The sequence below is a fragment of the Salmo salar genome, chromosome ssa15, assembly GCF_905237065.1.
Source record: "Salmo salar chromosome ssa15, Ssal_v3.1, whole genome shotgun sequence".
NCBI lineage: Eukaryota > Metazoa > Chordata > Actinopteri > Salmoniformes > Salmonidae > Salmo > Salmo salar.
The window spans coordinates 45,417,323-45,441,379 of record NC_059456.1 but is presented as its reverse complement, the minus strand read 5'-3'; the positions used below and the strand labels follow the sequence as shown (position 1 = coordinate 45,441,379).

The window sequence follows — 24,057 nt, the reverse complement described above, 5'->3', positions numbered from 1 at the left end:
TACTATACATTTTGCAGTGTGCAGACCTCCACAATCAACCTGATACCCCAAATAAACAATTATTGGCATGGGGGGGTTGAGGTTCACACTGTTCTTGGTCAATTTATCCCTTCCATGCATCAAGACACCATCTGGGGTCACCTTCGCCATAACTCGAAAGAGGGCAGGGCAAAACAACAGTTTAAGACATTTCTGATTCTGGAAATCCAGACCAACTATTCACCCTATGACAAATTATTACATTCCCAATTTTTTTAATACCAAAATCTCTAAGACAAATGTCAAAGAGCAATACAACACACTGTTGAAACCATTTTCCAAATTGGCTTATACTCCCTTATCATACTGGCGACTTCACCGCAGAGTTACCGGGTCAGGGAGTTAGAGCGCTAACCCTTAGGGAAAAATCCAGACAATACAGTAGACCCAATCTGGTGAGATTTTTATTGAAACAAAGTTTAAAACAAGAACCAAAACAACAGCAATACACGTATGACTCAAGGTGGGGAAAACCTCAATCTATTTGGAGTAACAGTCAATCATTATCAACGTATCTTTTCCTTTTATATGCAGACTGAACAAAAACTATTTGCATATTTACCAAAGGGCCAAAGCCACAGGGAACTGGTAATTTCCCCTTTGTGCACTTGACTCACATCGTGATTTATGCTTGGGAAAAAAACACCACTGCCTGTTAACCTCGCCCAGACAGGTTAACAGCCAGTGGAATCGCGTGGCGCGAAATACAAATACCTCAAAAATGCTATAACTTCAATTTCTCAAACATATTTACATTTACATTTAAGTCATTTAGCAGACGCTCTTATCCAGAGCGACTTACAAAATGGTGCATTCACCTTATGATATCCAGTGGAACAACCACTTTACAATAGTGCATCTAAATATTTTAAGGGGGGGGGTGGGCGGGGGTTAGAAGGATTACTTTATCCTATCCTAGGTATTCCTTAAAGAGGTGGGGTTTCAGGTGTCTCCGGAAGGTGGTGATTGACTCCGCTGTCCTGGCGTCGTGAGGGAGCTTGTTCCACCATTGGGGTGCCAGAGCAGCGAACAGTTTTGACTGGGCTGAGCGGGAACTGTGCTTCCTCAGAGGTAGGGGGGCCAGCAGGCCAGTGGTGGATGAACGCAGTGCCCTTGTTTGGGTGTAGGGCCTGATCAGAGCCTGAAGGTATGGAGGTGCCGTTCCCTTCACAGCTCCGTAGGCAATCACCATGGTCTTGTAGCGGATGCGAGCTTCAACTGGAAGCCAGTGGAGAGAGCGGAGGAGCGGGGTGACGTGAGAGAACTTGGGAAGGTTGAACACCAGACGGGCTGCGGCGTTCTGGATGAGTTGTAGGGGTTTAATGGCACAGGCAGGGAGCCCAGCCAACAGCGAGTTGCAGTAATCCAGACGGGAGATGACAAGTGCCTGGATTAGGACCTGCGCCGCTTCCTGTGTGAGGCAGGGTCGTACTCTGCGAATGTTGTAGAGCATGAACCTACAGGATCGGGTCACCGCCTTGATGTTAGTGGAGAACGACAGGGTGTTGTCCAGGATCACGCCAAGGTTCTTAGCACTCTGGGAGGAGGACACAAGGGAGTTGTCAACCGTGATGGCGAGATCATGGAACGGGCAGTCCTTCCCCGGGAGGAAGAGCAGCTCCGTCTTGCCGAGGTTCAGCTTGAGCTGGTGATCCGTCATCCACACTGATATGTCTGACAGACATGCAGAGATGCGATTTGCCGCCTGGTTATCAGAAGGGGGAAAGGAGAAGATTAATTGTGTGTCGTCTGCATAGCAATGATAGGAGAGACCATGTGAGGATATGACAGAGCCAAGTGACTTGGTGTATAGCGAGAATAGGAGAGGGCCTAGAACAGAGCCCTGGGGGACACCAGTGGTGAGAGCGCATGGTGCGGAGACAGATTCTCGCCACGCCACCTGGTAGGAGCGACCTGTCAGGTAGGACGCAATCCAAGCGTGGGCCGCGCCGGAGATGCCCAACTCGGAGAGGGTGGAGAGGAGGATCTGATGGTTCACAGTATCAAAGGCAGCAGATAGGTCTAGAAGTATGAGAGCAGAGGAGAGAGAGTTAGCTTTAGCAGTGCGGAGAGCCTCCGTGACACAGAGAAGAGCAGTCTCAGTTGAATGCCCAGTCTTGAAACCTGACTGATTAGGATCAAGAAGGTCATTCTGAGAGAGATAGCAGGAGAGCTGGCCAAGGACGGCACGTTCAAGAGTTTTGGAGAGAAAAGAAAGAAGGGATACTGGTCTGTAGTTGTTGACATCGGAGGGATCGAGTGTAGGTTTTTTCAGAAGGGGTGCAACTCTCGCTCTCTTGAAGACGGAAGGGACGTAGCCAGCGATCAAGGATGAGTTGATGAGCGAGGTGAGGAAGGGGAGAAGGTCTCCGGAAATGGTCTGGAGAAGAGAGGAGGGGATAGGGTCAAGTGGGCAGGTTGTTGGGCGGCCGGCCGTCACAAGACGCGAGATTTCATCTGGAGAGAGAGGGGAGAAAGAGGTCAAAGCACAGGGTAGGGCAGTGTGAGCAGGACCAGCGGTGTCGTTTGACTTAGCAAACGAGGATCGGATATCGTCAACCTTCTTTTCAAAATGGTTGACGAAGTCATCCGCAGAGAGGGAGGAGGGGGGGGAGGGGGAGGAGGATTCAGGAGGGAGGAGAAGGTAGCAAAGAGCTTCCTAGGGTTAGAGGCAGATGCTTGGAATTTAGAGTGGTAGAAAGTGGCTTTAGCAGCAGAGACAGAAGAGGAGAATGTAGAGAGGAGTGAGTGAAAGGATGCCAGGTCCGCAGGGAGGTGAGTTTTCCTCCATTTCCGCTCGGCTACCCGGAGCCCTGTTCTGTGAGCTCGTAGTGAGTCGTCGAGCCACGGAGCAGGAGGGGAGGACCGAGCCGGCCTGGAGGATAGGGGACAGAGAAAATCAAAGGATGCAGAAAGGGAGGAGAGGAGGGTTGAGGAGGCAGAATCAGGAGATAGGTTGGAGAAGGTTTGAGCAGAGGGAAGAGATGATAGGATGGAAGAGGAGAGAGTAGCGGGAGAGAGAGAGCGAAGGTTGGGACGGCGCAATACCATCCGAGTAGGGGCAGAGTGAGAAGTGTTGGATGAGCGCAAGAGGGAAAAGGATACAAGGTAGTGGTCGGAGATTTGGAGGGGAGTTGCAATGAGATTAGTGGAAGAACAGCATCTAGTAAAGATGAGGTCAAGCGTATTGCCTGCCTTGTGAGTAGGGGGGGAAGGTGAGAGGGTGAGGTCAAAAGAGGAGAGGAGTGGAAAGTAGGAGGCAGAGAGGAATGAGTCAAAGGTAGACGTGGGGAGGTTAAAGTCACCCAGAACTGTGAGAGGTGAGCCATCCTCAGGAAAGGAACTTATCAAGGCGTCAAGCTCATTGATGAACTCTCCAAGGGAACCTGGAGGGCGATAAATGATAAGGATGTTAAGCTTGAAAGGGCTGGTAACTGTGACAGCATGGAATTCAAATGAGGAGATAGACAGATGGGTCAGGGGAGAAAGAGAGAATGTCCACTTGGGAGAGATGAGGATTCCAGTGCCACCACCCCGCTGGCTCGATGCTCTAGGGGTATGCGAGAACACGTGGGCAGACGAAGAGAGAGCAGTAGGAGTAGCAGTGTTATCTGTGGTAATCCATGTTTCCTTCAGCGCCAGGAAGTCTAGGGACTGGAGGGTAGCATAGGCTGAGATGAACTCAGCCTTGTTGGCTGCAGACCGGCAGTTCCAGAGGCTGCCGGAGACCTGGAACTCCACGTGGGTCGTGCGCGCTGGGACCACCAGGTTGGAGTGGCAGCGGCCACGCGGTGTGAAGCGTTTGTATGGCCTGTGCAGAGAGGAGAGAACAGGGATAGACAGACACATAGTTGACAAGCTACAGAAGTGTTGTTTCTTGTATTATTGTCTCCTGTGTCTTTAGAGAACTGTTTCACTTTGATATCCTTTTTCTTCTGTCCTGATTTTCTCTTTCTTTTCTTCTGTTAACTAGATATTCTTTGTTGTTCTTCGTTAGCTAGCTAGCTTCTTCCAAAAGAGTCCCTAGCAACAGCAACATATGACTATTTTACACTATTTTAAAGACAAGACTCTCGTTAATCTAACCACATTGTCCGATTTCAAAAAGGCTTTACAGCGAAAGCAAAACATTAGATTAGGAGAGTACCCTGCCAAAAATAATCACACAGCCATTTTCAAAGCAAGCATATATGTCACAAAAACCAAAACCACAGCTAAACGCTGCACTAACCTTTGATGATCTTCATCAGATGACACTCCTAGGACATTATGTTATACAATACATGCATGTTTTGTTCAATCAAGTTCATATTCATATCAAAAACCAGCTTTTTACATTAGCATGTGATGTTCAGAACTAGAAAAAACAAACACATGACCAGGTCTTACTTATCTGGGAGCTCCCTTTATGGCCGAATCCGGATACCTTTATACTTAATAAAACTGCAGAATTTCACTAACTGCTGCTTCCAACTCACACCCTGAAACACCTAGATCCCCTGAACGCAGCTCACTCTCCAGATCCCAATCACCTGAATTCTAATCACCTGTTCACACACCTGTATGTCATCATCACACACTATTTAGTTCAGTTCTTCGCACCCCATCCCTGTGAGGTATTGTTTGTTTTTTGACACATCTTTCTGAGCTCTGTTTTTCCTGTGATTTACCCCTCCCGTGTATGATATTTTTTGCCTGCCTCACTAACGCCTTTTGCCTATTCCCAGCCTGTACTTTAGTCTATCGGATTTCCTGTTATCTACCTATTGCCTGATCTCCCGGACAACGTTACTAGTCTTTTCCATGCCTGTACTGTTGCCCTTTTGGACTCCCTGTGTATGACCTTCTGCCTGCCTCAGGACACAGCTACCTGCCTCCTCCTGTGGTCCTTTGCAATAAACACCTGCTGCTCCCTGCGCTTGAAACAAGCTCTCTGTCTCCCCTTGTGTTCATTACAACTGCTCTCCCAAGACAACAGTCTCAGGAAACATTCCAAAGGGAGATATGACACCTCCTCCTCTTCTGGAAGAGAAAGTGTACATCTTAATCAGCAACCTAAAAGTTTTAATTACAAACAAAACATGTTAATGATAAGTCCACTGTCCTCCCTCCAATTTTAATCCACCCCAATGTTTATGTACTCTTATTTAGCATGTACTACCCTTAGACACGGCGACATTTATCTCTCCACCAAGTTCAACGATTCACTGGTCTCTCTTTTCCCCATGAGTTTCCTTAACCACCACACCACAATGCCCTACATGTTCATGAACAACCATTTTAAAAAGTAATTTTAGGTTTGGCAACCCCAATGCTGTCGCTTGACAGAATTTCTTCTTTAAAACTCTACTACACTTACTCACAATATTAACTCCAATCTTATTTCTCGTGACCCCTCTTCCCTTTCGTCAATTCTATACATTTATTTCAGAATAAGACGACAAAATGTAAATCTATTTCAGAATAAGAGGAAATAAAATGTCTCACGTGATTAAACCCCCCCCAAGGTTTTCTAAGTTTGCAAGGAGTGTTTGGCCTGGTAATTTGAATTTGTTACCTTTTAGAATCCATTCCCCTGGCATTTCGCATAGATTCTTCCAACCCCAAAATTGGTTCCACACCCGTCGCCATGTAACATTATCCGAGTATTGTTATTGGTCCAATGGCAGAGACATATGTAGTAGCCGTATTGCTTTCGATTCTGCCCCTTTTACCTTGCTAACTGTAACACTTTCCCTGTCATAAATTTAGCCAATTTCTCATCTTAAGGAATCAGTGATGTTTGATTGCCAGAGGAGCTGCACAAGGAGGTAATGTAGTGCGATTCCCTTCTGGACAAATCCTCTGCACCTCCCTCAGGGTTTCTCTGCCACTGGCCCTGCCATTAACGGAATAGGAACAGGTAGCACTACAAAAATCCCTCGGAAGATACTGTTAAACAACAGAACTCCCGTTTCCCCATGACCCCTTGCCACTGTAATGTCTTCTCTAGAGAGCTTCCTCCCTATCAAACTACTTTTCCCCACTTTTGGCAGCTCAGAAGATGATGTTGATCCACTGTTTCTCCTATCTAAGTGTAATGATTTCCTTTCTATCCGGCCCCTTACTGACTTAGAGGTTCTTGCCACCCTCCGCAGTGTTCTCCATGGGACAGCAAGAGACTGGTAGGAGATAGCCCGTGAACATGTGTCAAGCTGGGAGGAGTTTCAAAAAATATTCCTCTCAGTCTTCCTCTCAGAGGACTATGAGGATGAACTGGCGGAACGGGTTTGTAACAGAGTCCAGGGTGAAGCAGAGTCAATACAGGACTTTGCCTTCTCCCATCGAGTTCTATGTTGGAGATGGAAGGCTGATATTACTGCGCAGGAGATGGTCAAATTCATTCTTAAGAACATAGTTCCCCACCTTGCCAGTCAACTTCGGGAACGTGTGCAGAATGTGGATGATCTGGTGCGTCTTGGAACTCAGTTTGAGAAGGACTGGAAGCACTACCTCCAATCCTTGTTCCTTCATCCCGGTATCCCAATAACTCCCCTGGGGCTAAACCGTCTCAGCTGTTTGTGCCCAAGATCCAAGACAAAAGTCCAGTGATGTGCTGGAGGTGTAAAGTCCAACAGCCTCCAGGTTCTTGCCCCCTCTATGGTGCAGACCAGGGAAAGCTCGGGTGGGTCGTAGGGAACCAGGAACTTAGGCTGGGGCAAGGGGAGTAGGGGCAGGGTAAGCAGGTCCGGAGTGGAATCCAAGGAAGCAGTAGAGTGGGGGTGCAGGGCAGGGAAGCAGGACTAACGAGACAAGGGGACTGGAGACAGGGACCAGAGTCAGAGCGGACAGAAACAATAGCGGAGAGAAAAGCAGGGTCAGGCACAACAGGATAAGATCTATGCAGGAACAAACGGCTTGAAACACAGACTGACAGAGCAGAGGCTACGATCTGGCAGCGTGGATGTGGCAGGGCTGAATATTTGTAGAGGTCTTGATTATGGAACAGGTTGCAGCTCGTGGGGATCCGCTCTGACTCCAGCACACCTGTCTCCACTCACACAATCACATACACCCACAGACAGACAGACAGAGACAGACAGACAGACAGACATTACTGGGGGAGTGGCGGCAGGTTAGGGAGACACAGGATGAGAAGTAGAGGGCGTGGCAGGAGCAGATGTAACACCTACCCTACACCATATATTTACGACCAGTCGTTACACAATGGGCCTACTGAATAAACTCAGGCTTTCTAGGTCCGTATCTTATAATTGTTCAGCCTACGATTCTCAACTCCCCAAGATGTTAAAATGAGTGGTAACAGGTGTAGGAACTGTGCCTACCTTGTTTCTGGTGGCAGCTCCTATTTCACAGATTCTGACTCTGTAGTTTAACTGTAAACCGTGGTGAACCCTGCTCGCAGCGCCAACTGTTTGTTTATTTAGAACCTGAGTAAAAACTCAGACGTCTAGTAAAGCTCAAACCAAGTTTATTCACCCACTGGGTCACACAGCTGCAAAAGACATATTTACACAAGCACTGGTATTTAAACCTTCCTCCTATGCTGAGTCTCCTCCTTACACATCTGGACATCCAATAGATCTCTGTTGCTAGACAGGACTTTGGTGATTCCTTCTCACTTCATCTGAGCTGACTTCAGCCAAATTCCTCACTCCTCCCCAACTCACGGCTGTCCTGTTGACTTGTACCAGACTGTGGCTCTTCTCCTTTCCGTAAGATACATGATGTCTAACAATAACATGTTCTGACAGAATGTAAACGTTCTGCATTCCCCTCTCTCCCTGAATAAGGATATTTCATATTTTCAAGTTTAGAAGTCAGAACCCATCACTACTGAGGCAGTTTTCTGCCAACATCATTATTAAGCTAAATGTGCGCGTCATGGGGTCCGGGGCCGGCAGTACCACCACCGTGCTGAAGAGGTACTCATAAAAATGTCTAAAGGTGGCAGGTCTGCATTTTTTAATACTTATTTGAATAGGGCCTTGATCTTCATTGTTCCCTTGACCCCTAAACCAAATAGCACCTTCAATCTTACTCATCAGATCGCTCCATACCATGTATTGTAAGTGACTACTTACTATTGTTTTGTTTTGATACAGTCCACTGTACTCATTAGGTTAGCTCTTGTTCAACTTAGGGTCAGCAGTCGACATTGTATTAGCACGTAACTGAAGTTCGGTAAGCATTTGGTTAATAAGGTATTAGCATGGGGCTAAATGTTGATTATCACAGGAGCTGGCATGTTAGTGGTCTACTCTGGGCTCCCTCAGTGCTCTGACAACTGAATGAGACTTCACAGCTCACCAATCAGCAGTAGAAAGGACCTCACACAAGAACCTCGCGGGGGTCATCTGCCCGTTGCCAGGCAACCCAATGCACCTAATTGGCTGGAGCATAGTGTGCAGAAAGGAAGTAAAGCCTGCATTCAGGAAAGGAGAAACAGAGAGAGAGAGGAGTGAGACGTTTACCAGACACGTCAAAGGGGCATCTTTCGAAAAAGTAACCATAAAGGTTCACTTTGGAAGCCACGGGTCTTTTTGTTGTACATATATTTATTAGGAATTTGTACACGTTTTATTGACAGTGAGAGAAATTTAAATGGGGATATAGATGAGATGGATACAGTACAGAAAGTGAGTGGCGGAACCTGCCTCCAGGGGCATGTGGTCCAGGTGCACTAACCTGCCTCCAGGGGCACGTGGTCCAGGTGCACTAACCTGCATCCAGGGGCACGTGGCCCAGGTGCACTAACCTGCCTCCAGGGGCACGTGGCCCAGGTGCACTAACCTGCCTCCTGGGGCATGTGGTCCAGGTGCACTAACCTGCCTCCAGGGGCACGTGGTCCAGGTGCACTAACCTGCCTCCAGGGGCACGTGCTTCAGATGCGGTAGCGCTACAACTAGACCAAACCCCGGCACTGGGTGAAGATTGACGTCTGTGCTTATGTTTGCATTTGTGTATGACTTGAGCGTCTTGAAGCTCTCTTCTACACAACATGCAGCAATTTCACTCAGTAACAGTTCATATAAGGAAATCAGTCAATTAGGCCCTAATCAATGGATTTCACATGACTGGGAATACAGATATGCATCTGTTGGTCACAGATACCTTTAAAAAAAGGTCAGGGCATGGATCAGAAAACCAATCAGTATCTGGTGTGACCACCATTTGCCTCATGCATTGCCATCGATAAAATGCAATTGTGTTCGTTGTCTGTAACTTATGCCTGCCCATACCATAACCCCACCGCCACCATGGGGCAAACTGCTTGCCCACAAGATGCCATACATGCTGTCTGCCATCTGCCTGATAGTTGAAACCAGAATTCATATTTGAAGAGCACACTTCTCCAGCTTGCCAGTGGCCAGCGAAAGTGAGCATTTGCCCACTAAAGTCAGTTATGATGCCGAACTGCAGTCAGGTCAAGACCCTGGTGAGGACGACGAGCACACAGATGAGCTTCCCTGTTTCTGACAGTTTGTGCAGAAGTTCTTTGGTTGTTCAAACCCACAGTTTCTTCAGCTGTCCAGAAGGCTGGTCTCAGACGATCCCGCAGGTGAAGAAGCCGGATGTGGAAGTCCTAGGCTGTCGTGGTTACATATGGTCTGCGGTTGTGAGGCCGGTTGGAGGTACTGCCAAATTCTCTTAAACGTCTTATAGTAGAGAAATTAACATTCAATTCTCTGGCAACAGCTCTGGTGGATATTCCTGCAGTCAGCATGCTAGTTGCACGCTCCCTCAACTTGAGACATCTGTGGCGTTGTGTTGTGTGACAAAACTGTCCCCAGCACAAGGGGCACCTGTGTAATGATCACGCTGTTTAATCAGCTTCTCGATATGCTACACCTGTCAAGTGGATGGATTCTCTTGGCAAAGGAGAAATGCTCACTAACAGGGATGTAAATAAACTTGAGCATAACATTTGAGAGAAATAAGCTTTTTGTGCGTCTGAAACATGTGACCAACACTTTACATTTTGAGTTTACAGTTGAAGTCGGAAGTTTACATACACTTAGGTTGGAGTCATTAAAACTCGTTATTCAACCACTCCACAAATTCCTTGTTAACAAACTATAGTTTTGGCAAGTCGGTTAGGACATCTACTTTGTGCATGACACAAGTAGTTTTTCCAACAATTGTTTACAGACAGATTATTTCATTTATAATTCACTGTATCACAATTCCAGTGGGTCAGAAGTTTACATACACTAAGTTCACTGTGCCTTTAAACAGCTTGGAAAATTCCAGAAAATGATGTCATGGCGTTAGAAGCTTCTGTTAGGCTAATTGACATCATTTGAGTCAACTGGAGGTGTATCTGTGGATGTATTTCAAGGCCTACCTTCAAACTCAGTGCCTCTTTGCTTGACATCATGGGAAAATCAAAAGACCTCAGAAATAAATTGTAGACCTCCACAAGTCTGGTTCATCCTTGGGAGCAATTTCCAAATGCCTGAAGGTACCACGTTCATCTGTACAAACAACAGTACACAAGTTAAACACCATGGGACCACACAGCCGCCATACCGCTCAGGAAGGAGACACGTTCTGTCCCCTAGAGATGAACGTACTTTGGTGCAAAAAGTGCAAATCAATCCCAGAACAACAGCAAAGGACCTTGTGAAGATGCTGGAGGAAACAGGTACAAAAGTATCTATATCCACAGTAAAATGAGTCCTATATTGACATAACCTGAAAGGCCGCTCAGCAAGGAAGAAGCCACTGCTCTAAAACCGCCATAAAAAAGCCAGACAATGGTTTGCAACTGCACATCGGGACAAAGATCGTACTTTTTGGAGAAATGTCCTCTGTTCTGATGAAACAAAAATATAACTGTTTGGCCATAATGACCATTGTTATGTTTGGAGGGAAAAGGGGGACGCTTGCAAGCCGAAGAACACCATCCCAACCGTGAAGCACGGGGGTGGCAGCATCATGTTGTGGGGGTGCTTTGCTGCAGGAGGGACTGGTGCACTTCACAAAATAGATGGCATCATGAGGGAGGAAAATTATGTGGATATATTGAAGCAACATCATAAGACATCAGTCAGGAAGTTAAAGCTTGGTCGCAAATGGGTCTTCCAAATGGAGAATGACCCCAATTATACTTCCAAAATTGTGGCAAAATGGCTTAAGGACAACAAAGTCAAGGTATTGGAGTGGCCATCACAAAGTCCTGACCTCAATCCTATAGAAATTTGTTGGGCAGAACTGAAAAAGCGTGTGCGAGCAAGGAGGCCTACAAACCGGACTCAGTTACACCAGCTCTGTCAGGAGGAATGGGCCAAAATTCCCCCAACTTATTGTGGGAAGCTTGTGGAAGGCTACCCAAAACGTTTGACCCAAGTTAAACAATTTAAAGGCAATGCTACCAAACACTAATTGAGTGTATGTAAACTTCTGACCCACTGGGAATGTGATGGAAGAAATAAAAGCTTAAATAAATCATTCCCTCTACTATTATTCTGACATTTCACATTCTTAAAATAAAGTGGTGATCCTAACTGACCTAAAACACGGAATTTTTACTAGGATTAAATGTCAGGAATTATGAAAAACTGAGTTTAAATGTATTTGGCTAAGGTGTATTTAAACTTCCAACTTCAACTGTATATTTTTGTTCAGTATACATGTCTCTGCTGCAGTTTCAAATCGGGATCCTCCCTGCCCTGGCCCAGCCATAGTGCTCTCTCTCATCTTGTTGGTGAACCCACTAGTTAAGGCCAACATGGCTTCACACTATCGCAGTCTCCCCTCTCTGTCAATCTCCCCCACTGGCTCAGGCCGGCTTCAACAAGCCTGCCTGTGAACAGTGCTGAAGACCCTTGGTCAGAGCCTTGTAGGGGCTTGAGGCTAGTCAACTTGTCCTCCCTGACCGTCTGCCATCAGGTCCCCTACTGGTGGTCATGACTTGACCGTCACCGCCTGGAGATAGTCCTCATTATGCCCTAGCATGAGAGAGAGAGGGAAAGAGGCAGCGACTGAAAGAGAGAGAAAGAAGAGAGAGAGGGCCATGCTATAATTAGTTCAAATACCCTCCTCTTTTCCAGTACATGATGATTAATTAGGCCTCTCGCACCTCCCGGTGTTGCTTCCCTTCACTCCTGCAAAAATGCCTGCTGGGATATGCGGTCCCTGATTTATCCCTCACTCTGTTGCTCTTTTTTTCCCCTTTCTTCCCTCTTTGTCTCCATTCGCTCTCTCTAACTCCCTTCTATTTAATTAATATTTTCAATTTTTGCTAGAGACATGATTTAGCGACATTTCGGTGGCAGAAGTGGTATCCAATGGCCATAAGCAGATGACAGTATTGCTTAACGTAAACACGTTCCTTTTCCAGGTGACCCCTAACCTCACCCCGGCTGCAACCCCTGTTCTGCCCAACTTGTCCAGCCCGCCTACCCCCAACACGGCCCCTTCAGGACCCACTATGGTGGAGAGTGGCCCGGTGGCCTATGACGAAGCGGCAGAGGATGAGGAGGAGGAAGAAGTGGAGGAGCCCTGTGTCAGTGCGTTGCAGCTCCTGGGAGGAAACGGTGAGGGAACATGCAATGCAGATCACACACACATTACAGTACCAAAACATCCACACACCACCAACACACACAAACACAAAGACTCACACAAGCACAGAAGTGAGTCATAGCATGTCAATACAGACCTGACTATAGAACGTATCCGTGGCACAATAGGTAAGTAACAATTCATTGCAAGCACTTTTCAACGCGTGTGAATCGTAGGTGTTATGGCTTATTTTCATCAACGTTGTTAACAATTGCATCAGCCCCGAAGGCATACCCCAGGCAACGTAATCCTAGCGCTGTGAGCTTGCGATGCTGCTGATTGAAATGCTAACCCAATGGACCTGCACACTAGCATTTCACTCCCTTTCTCTTTTTCTCTCAGAGTACGGCTGTGAGGCTGAAGAGGAAGAGGTTTTCTAGGCTCCCATTTTTCCTCTTCTTTCATCAAATACTGCGGTTTCCCCAAAATAGTGGTCTCACCATTGACCTCTGAATGGGGACAGTCGCCAGAGGAAGGGAGGAGAGGAAAAGGACATCCACTGTTCAGATGCACTGCTAAGGTGAACATGGAGTGTGGCTGGGTGTGGGGAGAGCTACGGGGTATGCAAGCTTTTATTCCAGCCTTGCTCTAACACACCTGATTCAGCCAATCAATGTCCTGATCAGGAGTTGGTTAGTAGAATCAGGTGTGTTCCTACATACCCAGTCGCTCTCTATGAGGAGGGTTGGCCATCCCCGGTCTTCTAGAAAGACAGGGGGACCATTTTGGGGTTGGAAACTCTGGAGAGCATTAGCAAAAGATACATATATACGCGAAGCAGTGAAGTTAAAGCAGTGCAGGGTATATGCAGATTGCAAGTGACTGGCTTCAGTGAATGGCTTCACATTATCTTCAATGGCAACAATGTGGCTACACCCCTTTAGCCATCTTGAGGTGTAGGGTGAAATTTCCCCTAGATGCTGATCTTGAATCAGTTTTGCCAGTAATGAAGGTTAGAATTTGGGGTGGGACGCTGATCCTGTGCTTTTTTTCTTTCCTTTTTAAAAATATTTTTCACAAATATCCACAATCCTCGGTCACCTAATTTTCTACTGTTACAGAGTTCACACTGACCCCTCTGTCCACTCAATGAGCAGTCGGCGAGAACAGCTAGGTCGTGCCAGTTCACTGGTACTGCAATGGGCCTTTTGTCATTGCCGCATTGCATTATGCTCTGTAGAGAGGGCCTGCGTCCCAAATGGAATCCTATTATTCCCTACATAATGCACTATGGTCAAAAGTAGTGCACTATATAGGGAATACCATTTGGGAAACAGTCAGGGAAAGGGCATACCGGAGTGTATCCACTCAACCTTGCTCGCCTTTCGTTGCGGTGCTATAATTGTCAAAACGGGACGTTGGCTTCAGCTGGCAGGGCTATTCAATGCATCTATGGGCACTGAGTAGCACAATGGGCACAAAATGCCCCTCACCATTATCTCAATCAACACCAGAGTTGGTCAGTCCCTTTTCAATTCCAGTCATTGAAATTAACATTTGGACGTATTTATCTTGTTTATTACCGACTGTCATGGGGTTGAAAGGGAATTGATACTGTGCTTACATCCATCCTTGTTTACTCCTGTCCTCTCCTTTGATCTAAGTAGAATCTCCCTTTATGATCGTCATCAAATGCTGGTATTCACAAATGCAGTTTTTTAAATAATGAAATGAACTGGCATCCATTTTGTAAAATATGTACCTAATGCAAAACTCAGTGGGTGGTATTTTGAAAAGGCAAAGAAGTGCCGCTGTTGTCAAACCGTATCACTTAAAATAAATTGTGTGCATCATGTATAAGCGCTGACGGTTGCCGTTTTTTTTTCTGGTTGTTTTGATAATGAAAGATTCAGAAATAAAATGCTGCTACGATTATTAGGAGTAATACGGTCACTTTCGATACTAGCGGCACTTTTATGCTTTGACAAAGTGAGGCCCGATGTATCCATGAAACCTAGAATAGTACAAGCACAACAAGGCAGCTATCGCTTGGTAGAGCTCTGTATATCATTGTAAAAAGGAAGGAAAAAAGAAAAAGAAAGTTTACTGAAATGCTTTTGTTTGTTTGTAGAAATGTCATTGTATTTTAGCTATTTTATCTTGTGTATACTTTTCAAAAGCAAATTTGAACTACAACTATGTAAGAATGTAAATATCAATCCTTGTTGGGTAGTCTGTTTGTATGTTTATATATGTTGTTTCACCTCAAATGGCCATTTCAGATGAAATATTAGCCTGCTTTTTTGTTTTTGGAAATTTACCTACAGTATGTTTTATGACAAAATTCTGTCATTTTATATGAATTCACTGGTTAACTGAAAAGGATTGTAGATCCTGGTGTTCTGTATTTTGATATTCTACACGTCAACTCCACCAGCTTTTGAACAGAACATTTCCTAACAGGATTCCAAATTAATCTAGGCCTGGATTCAATCCAAGGTATGTTATAGTGCACATCACTATACATCCGTCAATGCGCCTTTTAAAGGCATTTTCCCTGACGTTCGCAGAGATGGCATTCACAGTGCTTATGGCAGCTCAATCATAAATGACTTTTTAAAGTCAATTATAGTGTACTGTGGTATAGTGTACTGTGGTACACAATAACATGCCTTGCATTGAATCCCGGCCCTAGTTAAGGAACAATAGTTCCTCACAACAACACAATCACACACATTCCCCTTTTTATCAGTGAATAAACTCATTTCAGTTAGTGTGTATTTTTTTAATTGGATGATATGATCGTATCAGCTGTGTGTCTCACTGTCGGGGGGTAGAACTCCACTGGGTGGGGAAGGGGCTTGAATCAATAGAGAAAGCGAGGACAGGTGGAAAGAAAAAGTGGAAGAGTGGAATTGGTGGGACGAAAGGGTGAAATAGAGAAAGATAGGAGTAGGTGTTAAGAAAGAGTAGATTGACACTGACATTTTAATGAGGGTGGGTTGCTAAAATTAAGTGTTTGTTAAAACTCATACTCTTGTGAATTTGCAGCAGTATCATATACTCTGAATATTTAAAAGCATGACCTTGACTTGGATTAGAATGAAATTGTTACAAGGTGTCCAAACTTTTATTTGTCTAGCAGAGTTACATTACATTATCTTGGCTACCATGGCTAGAAGATCTCAGTGACTTTGAAAGAGGGGTCACAAAGGAGTATAGGGGGTTTAAAGGTGTGTGTGTGTGTGTGTGTGTGTGTGTCAGTCACCAGATCTCAACCCAATTGAACACTTATGGGAGATTCTGGAGCAGTGCCTGAGACAGCGTTTTCCACCAAAATCAACAAAACACCTAATGATGGAATTTCTCGTGGAAGAATGGTGTCACATCCCTCCAATAGAGTTCCAGACACGTGTAGAATCTATACCAAGGTGCATTGAAGCTGTTCTGGCTCGTGGTGGCCCAATGTCTTATTAAGACTCTTTATGTTGGTGTTTTCTTTATTTTAGTGTTGGTGTTAACTGTAAGTCAAAGGCAGCGTTCCAATTGGCACTCTATTCCTTATTAGTGCACTAGGGCTCTGGTCAAAAGTAGTGCACTAGAGATTAGGGTGCCATCTGGAGCACAGTCTTCCCCAGGGCAGCGGCATTGCTAAGATGAATAAGATGTTTTTCATAAACACGGAGCATGGGTCTGAAATTACTTTGACAGCTAACTTCTCCCACAATGTGTGTATCGGCGCTGACCCCATGCAAGCTTGACGTCACAGATAGAACAATGAGCCAGATATTTCACCGGATGTATAAATGTAAAGCATCCGGTTGGCGTTTCCACTCACTACCAAATATGGTGATGAGGAAGCCCAGTGGCCAGACGTGGGAGAAGTTAGAGAGAGATGGCCATCGTTCTGCAAATTTTCTCATTGATGAAACATTTGATCTCTATACAGTTTTCTGTTTCCAAAACTAGAATCTGTAACAGAGTGAACTGCGTTTTGTAGACTTTACCCTTTGCCAAAGTTTTAAAAAAATGTAGAAGGGGTGCAAGGGCGAATTCAGTTACTGCACATGCGCACTTCACAGAATTTCCTAACGCAAGAACGCGCCAATAAGATCTCACTAGCTCCAGCTAGGCTCTGCCCACCTCCTTGCTTGTTCTGCCCACTGTGATTCGTTTGTTCCCATTGAAAAAACGACAGGCTCTGGTCTATCTTGGGTTAGTTAGACATTTTCTTGTTGACGTCATTACATAATGGCAAGAGATGGCTGCATGAGCTGATAGCAGGAGTTCAGCTACTGTACTTATGCCGAGTGGAGTGGGGGGCCGGGGGAGGCAGGAGCTGGCTGTACACGTGTTTATGCATGCACACTCGTAATCACGCACCCACAGAATATAGATGTTTACACTGACTACTGCCATGTGCACACAATCCCACTTTCATAGAATAAGCCGTACTAAACGCATGCAAGCAGACATACACCCACACAATGCACGCACATGTGGAGCAGATGCACATGGCCTGACCTTGAATTGGACCGTGCCTCATCTTCACCTGAGCTCCCTGAAATGAGGGTGATCGATGAGGGAGGACAACTCGAGCCCCACTGCACATACTGATACGTAGGGCAGAGGAGACGATCACTCTCTTTTCCTGTGTCTACTGTACCTCTACCTTGCTCTTTCTCCCTTCTCTTTCTATGGCTGTCACTGCCTTTTCTCTCTTTTCCTCGGTGTGTATCTGTCTTTCCCTTCCTTCTCGTTCCCTCTGTCTCCCTCCATCTTTCTTTCTCTCACATTCCCTGTAGGCCATAGAGCCAAGTATCAAGAGGCTACCAATTCCCCTGCAGCTACACAAACCTTCCTTCCTTTGGGATCCCTCGTAGTCGAGTGTGATTTCCCTCCAGCTATCACAGGTCCGGGTTATGGTGTGGCTGGCCACGGTTCCAATGATGGCTGAATAGACCAATCCGTGCGTGACCTGCACATTTCGTCACAGTGGGGGCAGGGATGGTTCATCTTGTGGCCAGGGCTTGTTGTTGGCACCGGTGACTGTCCTTTGCGGCGTGCTCTTTTCCCAGCTAGCGTTATCTTATTTCGGTCTTGAAGAATTCAGTTCCATTAGTGATTTTGGTCTTCCATGAGGATCTGTCAAGGGAAGGGATTACCCAGTTGTTTGGATCCATAGGGAGTAGGGAAAGTTGAGCCACCCCTTGTTTCTAGGAAACCATACAAAATATTTTGTAAGAAGCCATAATTTAACAGAGTCTGTGAAGGAAGAAACCACATGGAAAAAGTGGTAAGCATGTTAGGTCCAAAAAAAAGATTTTCAAAAAGTAAAATGAATTCGTATTTCATAATGCTTGTATCTAAACCACATTAGATGGTTTTAAGATTGTTTTATATGTCAGTTGGGGTCTCTATAAGCTACAATATGAGGTCCTAAATCGAGCATGAAAGTATATCCTTGTAGCTACAGTGCCTTCAGAAAGCTTTCATATCCCTTGACTTTTTCCACGTTTTGTTGTTTTACAGCCTGAATTTAAAATGGGTTACATTTAGATGTCGTGTCACTGATGTACACACAATACCCCATAATATCAAAAGTATAATAATGTTTAGATTTTTTTACAAATTCAGAAAAATGAAAAGCTGAAATGTTCAGGAGTTCAAGAGTAAAAATGTGCTTAACAAGTCAGATAATAAGTTGCATGGACTAACTCGGTGTGCAATAGTGTTTAACATGATTTTTTAATGACTATCCCATTTCTGTACCCCACACACAATTTTCTGTAAGGTCCCTTAGTTGAGCAGTGAATTTCAAGACAGACACATTCACCTTTCAGCAGGACAACAATCGAAAACAAAAGGCCAAATATACACTGGAATTATTATTTCTTTAATTTACCAAGACAACATTGAATGTTCCCGAGTGGCCTAGTTACAGTTTTGAATTAAATTGGCTTGACAATCGATGGCAAGACTTGAAAATGGCTGTATAGCAATGATCAACAACCAACTTGAGTGAGTTTGAATAATTTAAAAAAGAATAATGGGCAAATATTGTACAATCCAGGTTTGCAAAGCTCTTAGAAACTTATCCAGATACTCACAGCTGTAATCGCTGCCAAAAGGTGATTTAAACATGTATTGACTCAGGGGGTTGAATACTTATCTAATCAAAATATATTGCGTTTTATTTTCCATTAATTAAAAATAAATCTTCACATTTTTCTTCCACTTTGACATTACAGAATATTTTGTGTAGATCGTTTACAAAAAATGACAATCTAATCAATTTTAATCCCACTTTGTGGCACAACACAATGGGGAAAAGGTCAAGGAGTATGAATACTGTATTCAAACGGTGTGAAGACACTATGTATGTGGGCTAATATAGTAGTATTTTTGCAATGTGTCATGCATATAAACTCAAGATAGTGAATTTTTATTGTTACAGAGAAGACAATCATTCCCTGTGTATACAAATGTAAAACAAGTAAGTGTCTAGCCCCCATTGAGGTTCTTACGAGAGCAGCCAAGGAAGTGAGAGAATGGAAGAAGTCCATTTGAGCAGCAGCAAGAGATAAAAAAAAGAAATGACTGAATGACACTGAAGAGGTACACAAAGGATGACGAACATGTACCTGTGTGAAAGAAAGGCTATGAGAGAGTAACAGAGGCACACAAGGACTTGTCTGATGACATGGAGTCTGAGCTTGATAAACATATCAAGAGTCTCCTGGACCAGTTTCATGGGCTTAGTACCTTCGAATTGGCACATCAAAACAACGTCTGTCCCAGACAACTAATCAAGAAATGGAAGGGTAAGTGATATTGAACAGAGCAATCTACAGTGCCTTCGGGAGGTATTCAGACCTGTCACACCCTGATCTGTTTCACCTGTATTTGTGCTTGTCTCCACCCCCCTCCAGATGTCACCCATCTTCCTCATTATCCCCAGTGTATTTATACCTGTGTTCTCTGTATGTTGCCAGTTCGTTTTGTTTCGTTAAGCCTACCAGTATTTTTCCAGTGCTCCTGTCTGTCTCTAGTTCCTGTTGTCTAGCATTCCCAGGTTTTGACCATTCTGCCTGCCCTGAGCCTGCCTGCTGTTCTGTACCTTTCGGGCTCTGCTCTGGACTACTGACCTCTGCCTGCCCTTGACCTGTTGTTTGCCTGCCCCCCTGTTTTTGTATTAAACTTCTGTTACTTCGAAACATTCTGCATCTGGGTCTTCTCCTGAGCCTTGACACAGACCCCTTGACGTTTTCCACATTTTGTTACATTACAGCCTTATCCTAAAATTGATTAAATAAAACAATTTCCGCAGCAATCTACACAAAATACCCCTTAATGACAAAGCAAAAACATGTTTTTAGAATGTTAGCAAATATATTAAAAACATAAATACTTTATTTACGTAAGTATTCAGACCCTTTGCTATGCGACTCGAAATTGAGCGCAGGTGCATCCTGTTTCCATTGATCATCCTTGAGATGTTTCTACAACTTGATGAGTCCACCTGTTGTAAATTCAATTAATTGGACATGATTTGGAAAAGCACACACCTGTCTATATAAGGTCCCACAGTTGACAGAGCATGTCAGAGCAAGAATCAAGCCATGAGGTCGAAGGAATTGTCTGTAGAGCTCCGGGACAGGATTGTGTCAAGGCACACATCTGGGGAAGGGTACCAACACATGTCTGCAGCATTGAAGGTTCAAGGACAACCATCCCTGCAGTACTCCACCAATTAGGCCTTTGTGGTAGAGTGGCCAGACGGAAGCCACTCCTCAGTAAAAGGCACACGACAGCCCGCTTGGAGTTTGCAAAAAGGCACCTAAAGACTCTCATACCATGAGAAACAAGATATTCTGGTCTAATGAAACCAAAATTGAACTCTTTGGCCTGAATGCCAAGCGTAACATCTGGAGGAAACCTGGCACCATCCCTACAGTGAAGCATAGTGGTGGCAGCATCATGCTGGGGGGGATGTTTTTTAGTAGCAGGTACTGAGAGACTAATCAGCAATGTAGGAAAGATGAACGGGGCAAAGTACAGAGAGATCCTGGATGAAAATCTGCTCCAGAGCGCTCAGGACTTCAGACTGGGGCAAAGGTTCACCTTTCAACAGGACAACGACCCTAAGCACACAGCCAAGACAACGTAGGAGTGTCTTCGGGACAGGTCTCTGTCCTTGAGTGGCCCAGCCAGAGCACGGACTTGAACCCAATCGAACTTCTCTGAAGAGACCTGAAAATAGCTGTGCAGCAACGCTCCCCGTCCAACCTAACCGAGCTTGAGAGGATCTGCAGAGAAGAATGGGAGAAACTCCCAAAATACAGGTGTGCCAAACTTGTAAAGGGTCTGAATACTTACGTATATTTTATCAGTTTTTTATTTTTAATAAATGAGCAAACATTTCTAAAAACCAATTTTTGCTTTGTCATTATGGGGTATTGTGTGTAGATTGATTCAATTGTTTCCCCTTATCAATTTTAGAATAAGGCTGTAACGTAACAAAATGTCAAAGTCAAATCTGAATACTTTCCGAAGGCACTGTATATATCTGAATGTAGGCATACATTTTAAGATATACAATATACCACACCCCCATTTCATGAATTAAACTTTGACCTACCAGCATCATCACCCACTGTCACAGGACACCATCACCCACTTACCAAGGCGACTCAACTTACCCTGTCCCTATGCTCAATTTACCCCATACCCAAGTTGTGCAAAGAGACAATATCCTGAAATATATGTAGATATATTCACCTTGACATAGTGATGCTGAATGTAAAAAATGGCTCAACATAACCCACTCTTCCCTATTTCTTGAGGTGTGCTTTAAGGTCATGGAAATGCTTTTTCTGACCTCCAGGGGCGCTGGATCCATCTCTGAGCTGGGAGCAGAAGACCTGTTTAGGAAGCCTTGAGTTGTTCATACTCACAGGGTGACCTGCCCATCGGAGTTGATGTTTCATAATTGTGACTTCTGTACTGGAGTAGTTGCTTCACTCCAGATCTCAGATGTTGGTTTGAAGAGGGTTGGTGCAATGATGCAGCTTTGCTTTACTCCGGTCCTTACCTCAGGTTAGATTCAGTCAGATCCATGCTAGCTGACTCCTATATAGCTGTTTTGATGTGTCTGAGGTGGAACTGCGTTAGAGCTGTCAAATCCACAAGCAGCTCCCGGCGTTATACCTATCACGGACATTGCTATTGGCTGCACAGTCGCATTAGTATAAATCCCATGCTGGAATGCGTGATGTAATCTACACGATTAGGCTGATTGAAAACCTCGTTTTTAATTTCATGATTTTCAATTTGAACACTTTCTTGTTCTGAACTTTTAGAGTGAGTGGGATGTGTGGCTTCGTAACAATGACCACACAAGCAGCCACTCACCAATTTGACACCTCCAACACAGTTACACCTCCGACATATCGGCTAAATAAAAACATAGCGGGTTAACGCTGAACTGATTTAATCTAGGTCCTCGATTGGCTTTGTGGTTTAACCACCGGAGAGAATGACAGCCTTCATACTGCCATGCCGGAGACAGAGGATGTTAACACATCTTGAAAGGCAGCCAGATCTCATGACGATTCTCTGCAGTGCCTCACTGTTAGAGTTAAAGTTCCTTTTCCGAGTCAAAAGCCACTCTGGGATACAGGGATGAGTTTTTTTGTAAGGGGTAGGAGTCTGTTTAGTAGGATTCCCACAAGTATTTTGCCGTGTGTGTGTGCGCTGGTTTCCACTCTTATTCGTCTGTGAATTAGCTAATTAGTCTTTCATAATTTTGTACGATAACAAATGAATCGTTGGACATTTGAGAAAATTAAGGCCTTGACTAAAAAAAACGCTATAGGTATACTGTACCTATTTCCTGATTGCAAATTACAACGAGAACATGTATGAGTAATTATGAACGTGGACACAACAAAAACACAAAAAACATATAGGAATCACATTTGTCTACAGAAGTGTAAAAGTTTAACAGGAAAATATTGAAAAGAACAGGGGAAGCCTTGGGAGAAGGGTCACAGCCTTGTAGAGGAAGGCCAGCTAAAAATAAATACACTCATCCCCTACCCCCATAAGCACACACAATCACAGTATGTCTAGAAAGTGACTATCTCAATCTTTTTCAAGAGATACCGTACCACTAGCACCAGGTTACTTGGGGGTGAAGTTTCCGCTTGGTACAAATCTAGGATCGGCTTCCCCTCCCCAAATCCTAACCTGAACCCTTAGGGAGGAAAATCCTAAACTAACCCAAGATCAGCATCTAGGGGCAACTTCACCCAACACCCACCATGTGGTCTGGTCAATAATGCAGACACACTGCAAATCTTTCAACCGCCACACAAAAACCCTTAGCTAAAGAGGTTGGCCCACGCTTTGAAGGAGTCTAATGTGATACAGCACTACAAGGGGCACCTCAAACAAAGGGATCAGTTACGAGTATGATCAAACAGAGAGGGGAGAAAAATAGATAAAATCTGAGGGGGAAGAGGAGGACAGGTGGCGGTAATGCAGTTAGAGAAGCAGACATTTGCAGTGTCGTGTTACTGCGTAGGTCGGAGAGCAACCTTTAGGGAACGGGATTCTTTCATTGACCATATTAACTTTGTGAACGTGTCAAAAAACTATTTTGGCACTGGAGAGTGGCGGGGTGGTCAGCAGAGTAGTCCATGTGGAGTTGTCAAAAGTGTTGCCCATGCAGTAACATTTTATTTGGATAGTCCATCTGTACTGTCGATGCTCTAACATCTGTACTGTAGATGCTCTAACATCTGTACTGTAGATGCTCTAACATCTGTACTGTAGATGCTCTAACATCTGTACTGTAGATGCTCTAACATCTGTACTGTAGATCAGTAACATTTTATTTGGATAGTGCATCTGTAATGTAGATGCTCTAACATCTGTACTGTAGATGCTCTAACATCTGTACTGTAGATGCTCTAACATCTGTACTGTAGATCAGTAGCATTTTATTTGGATAGTCCATCTGTACTGTAGATGCTCTAACATCTGTACTGTAGATCAGTAACATTTTATATGGATAGTCCATCTGTACTAGAGGACGAGCGATTATGATTTTTCAACGCCGATACCGATTATTGGAGGACCAAAAAAAAGCCGATACCGATTAATCAGTCGATTTAAAAAAATAAAATAAAAAACATTTATTTGTAATAATGACAATTACAACAATACTGAATGAACACTTATTTTAACTTAATATAATACATCAATAAAATCAATTTAGCCTCAAATAAATAATGAAACATGTTCAATTTGGTTTAAATAATGCAAAAACAAAGTGTTGGAGAAGAAAGTAAAAGTGCAATATGTGTTATGTAAAAAAGCTAACATTTAAGTTCCTTGCTCAGAACATGAGAACATATGAAAGCTGGTGGTTCCTTTTAACATGAGTCTTCAATATTCCCAGGTAAGAAGTTTTAGGTTGTAGTTATTATAGGACTATTTCTC

At 44.4% G+C, this 24,057-nt stretch overlaps 1 protein-coding gene across 2 annotated transcripts in view; it reads left to right on the top strand.

Moving 5' to 3' along the window:
• Window positions 1–15,322, top strand: part of brf1b (BRF1 general transcription factor IIIB subunit b) — a 135,902-nt gene extending 120,580 nt beyond the window's left edge. For both annotated transcript variants that reach the window (XM_014145095.2, XM_014145094.2), the window contains exons 18-19: window positions 12,386–12,581; window positions 12,952–15,322. In XM_014145095.2, coding sequence (XP_014000570.1) covers window positions 12,386–12,581; window positions 12,952–12,989 — 234 coding nt within the window. In that variant the 3' untranslated portion in view covers window positions 12,990–15,322. The remainder of the gene's footprint in view (window positions 1–12,385; window positions 12,582–12,951) is intronic.
• The last annotated feature ends 8,735 nt before the right edge of the window (window positions 15,323–24,057 follow it).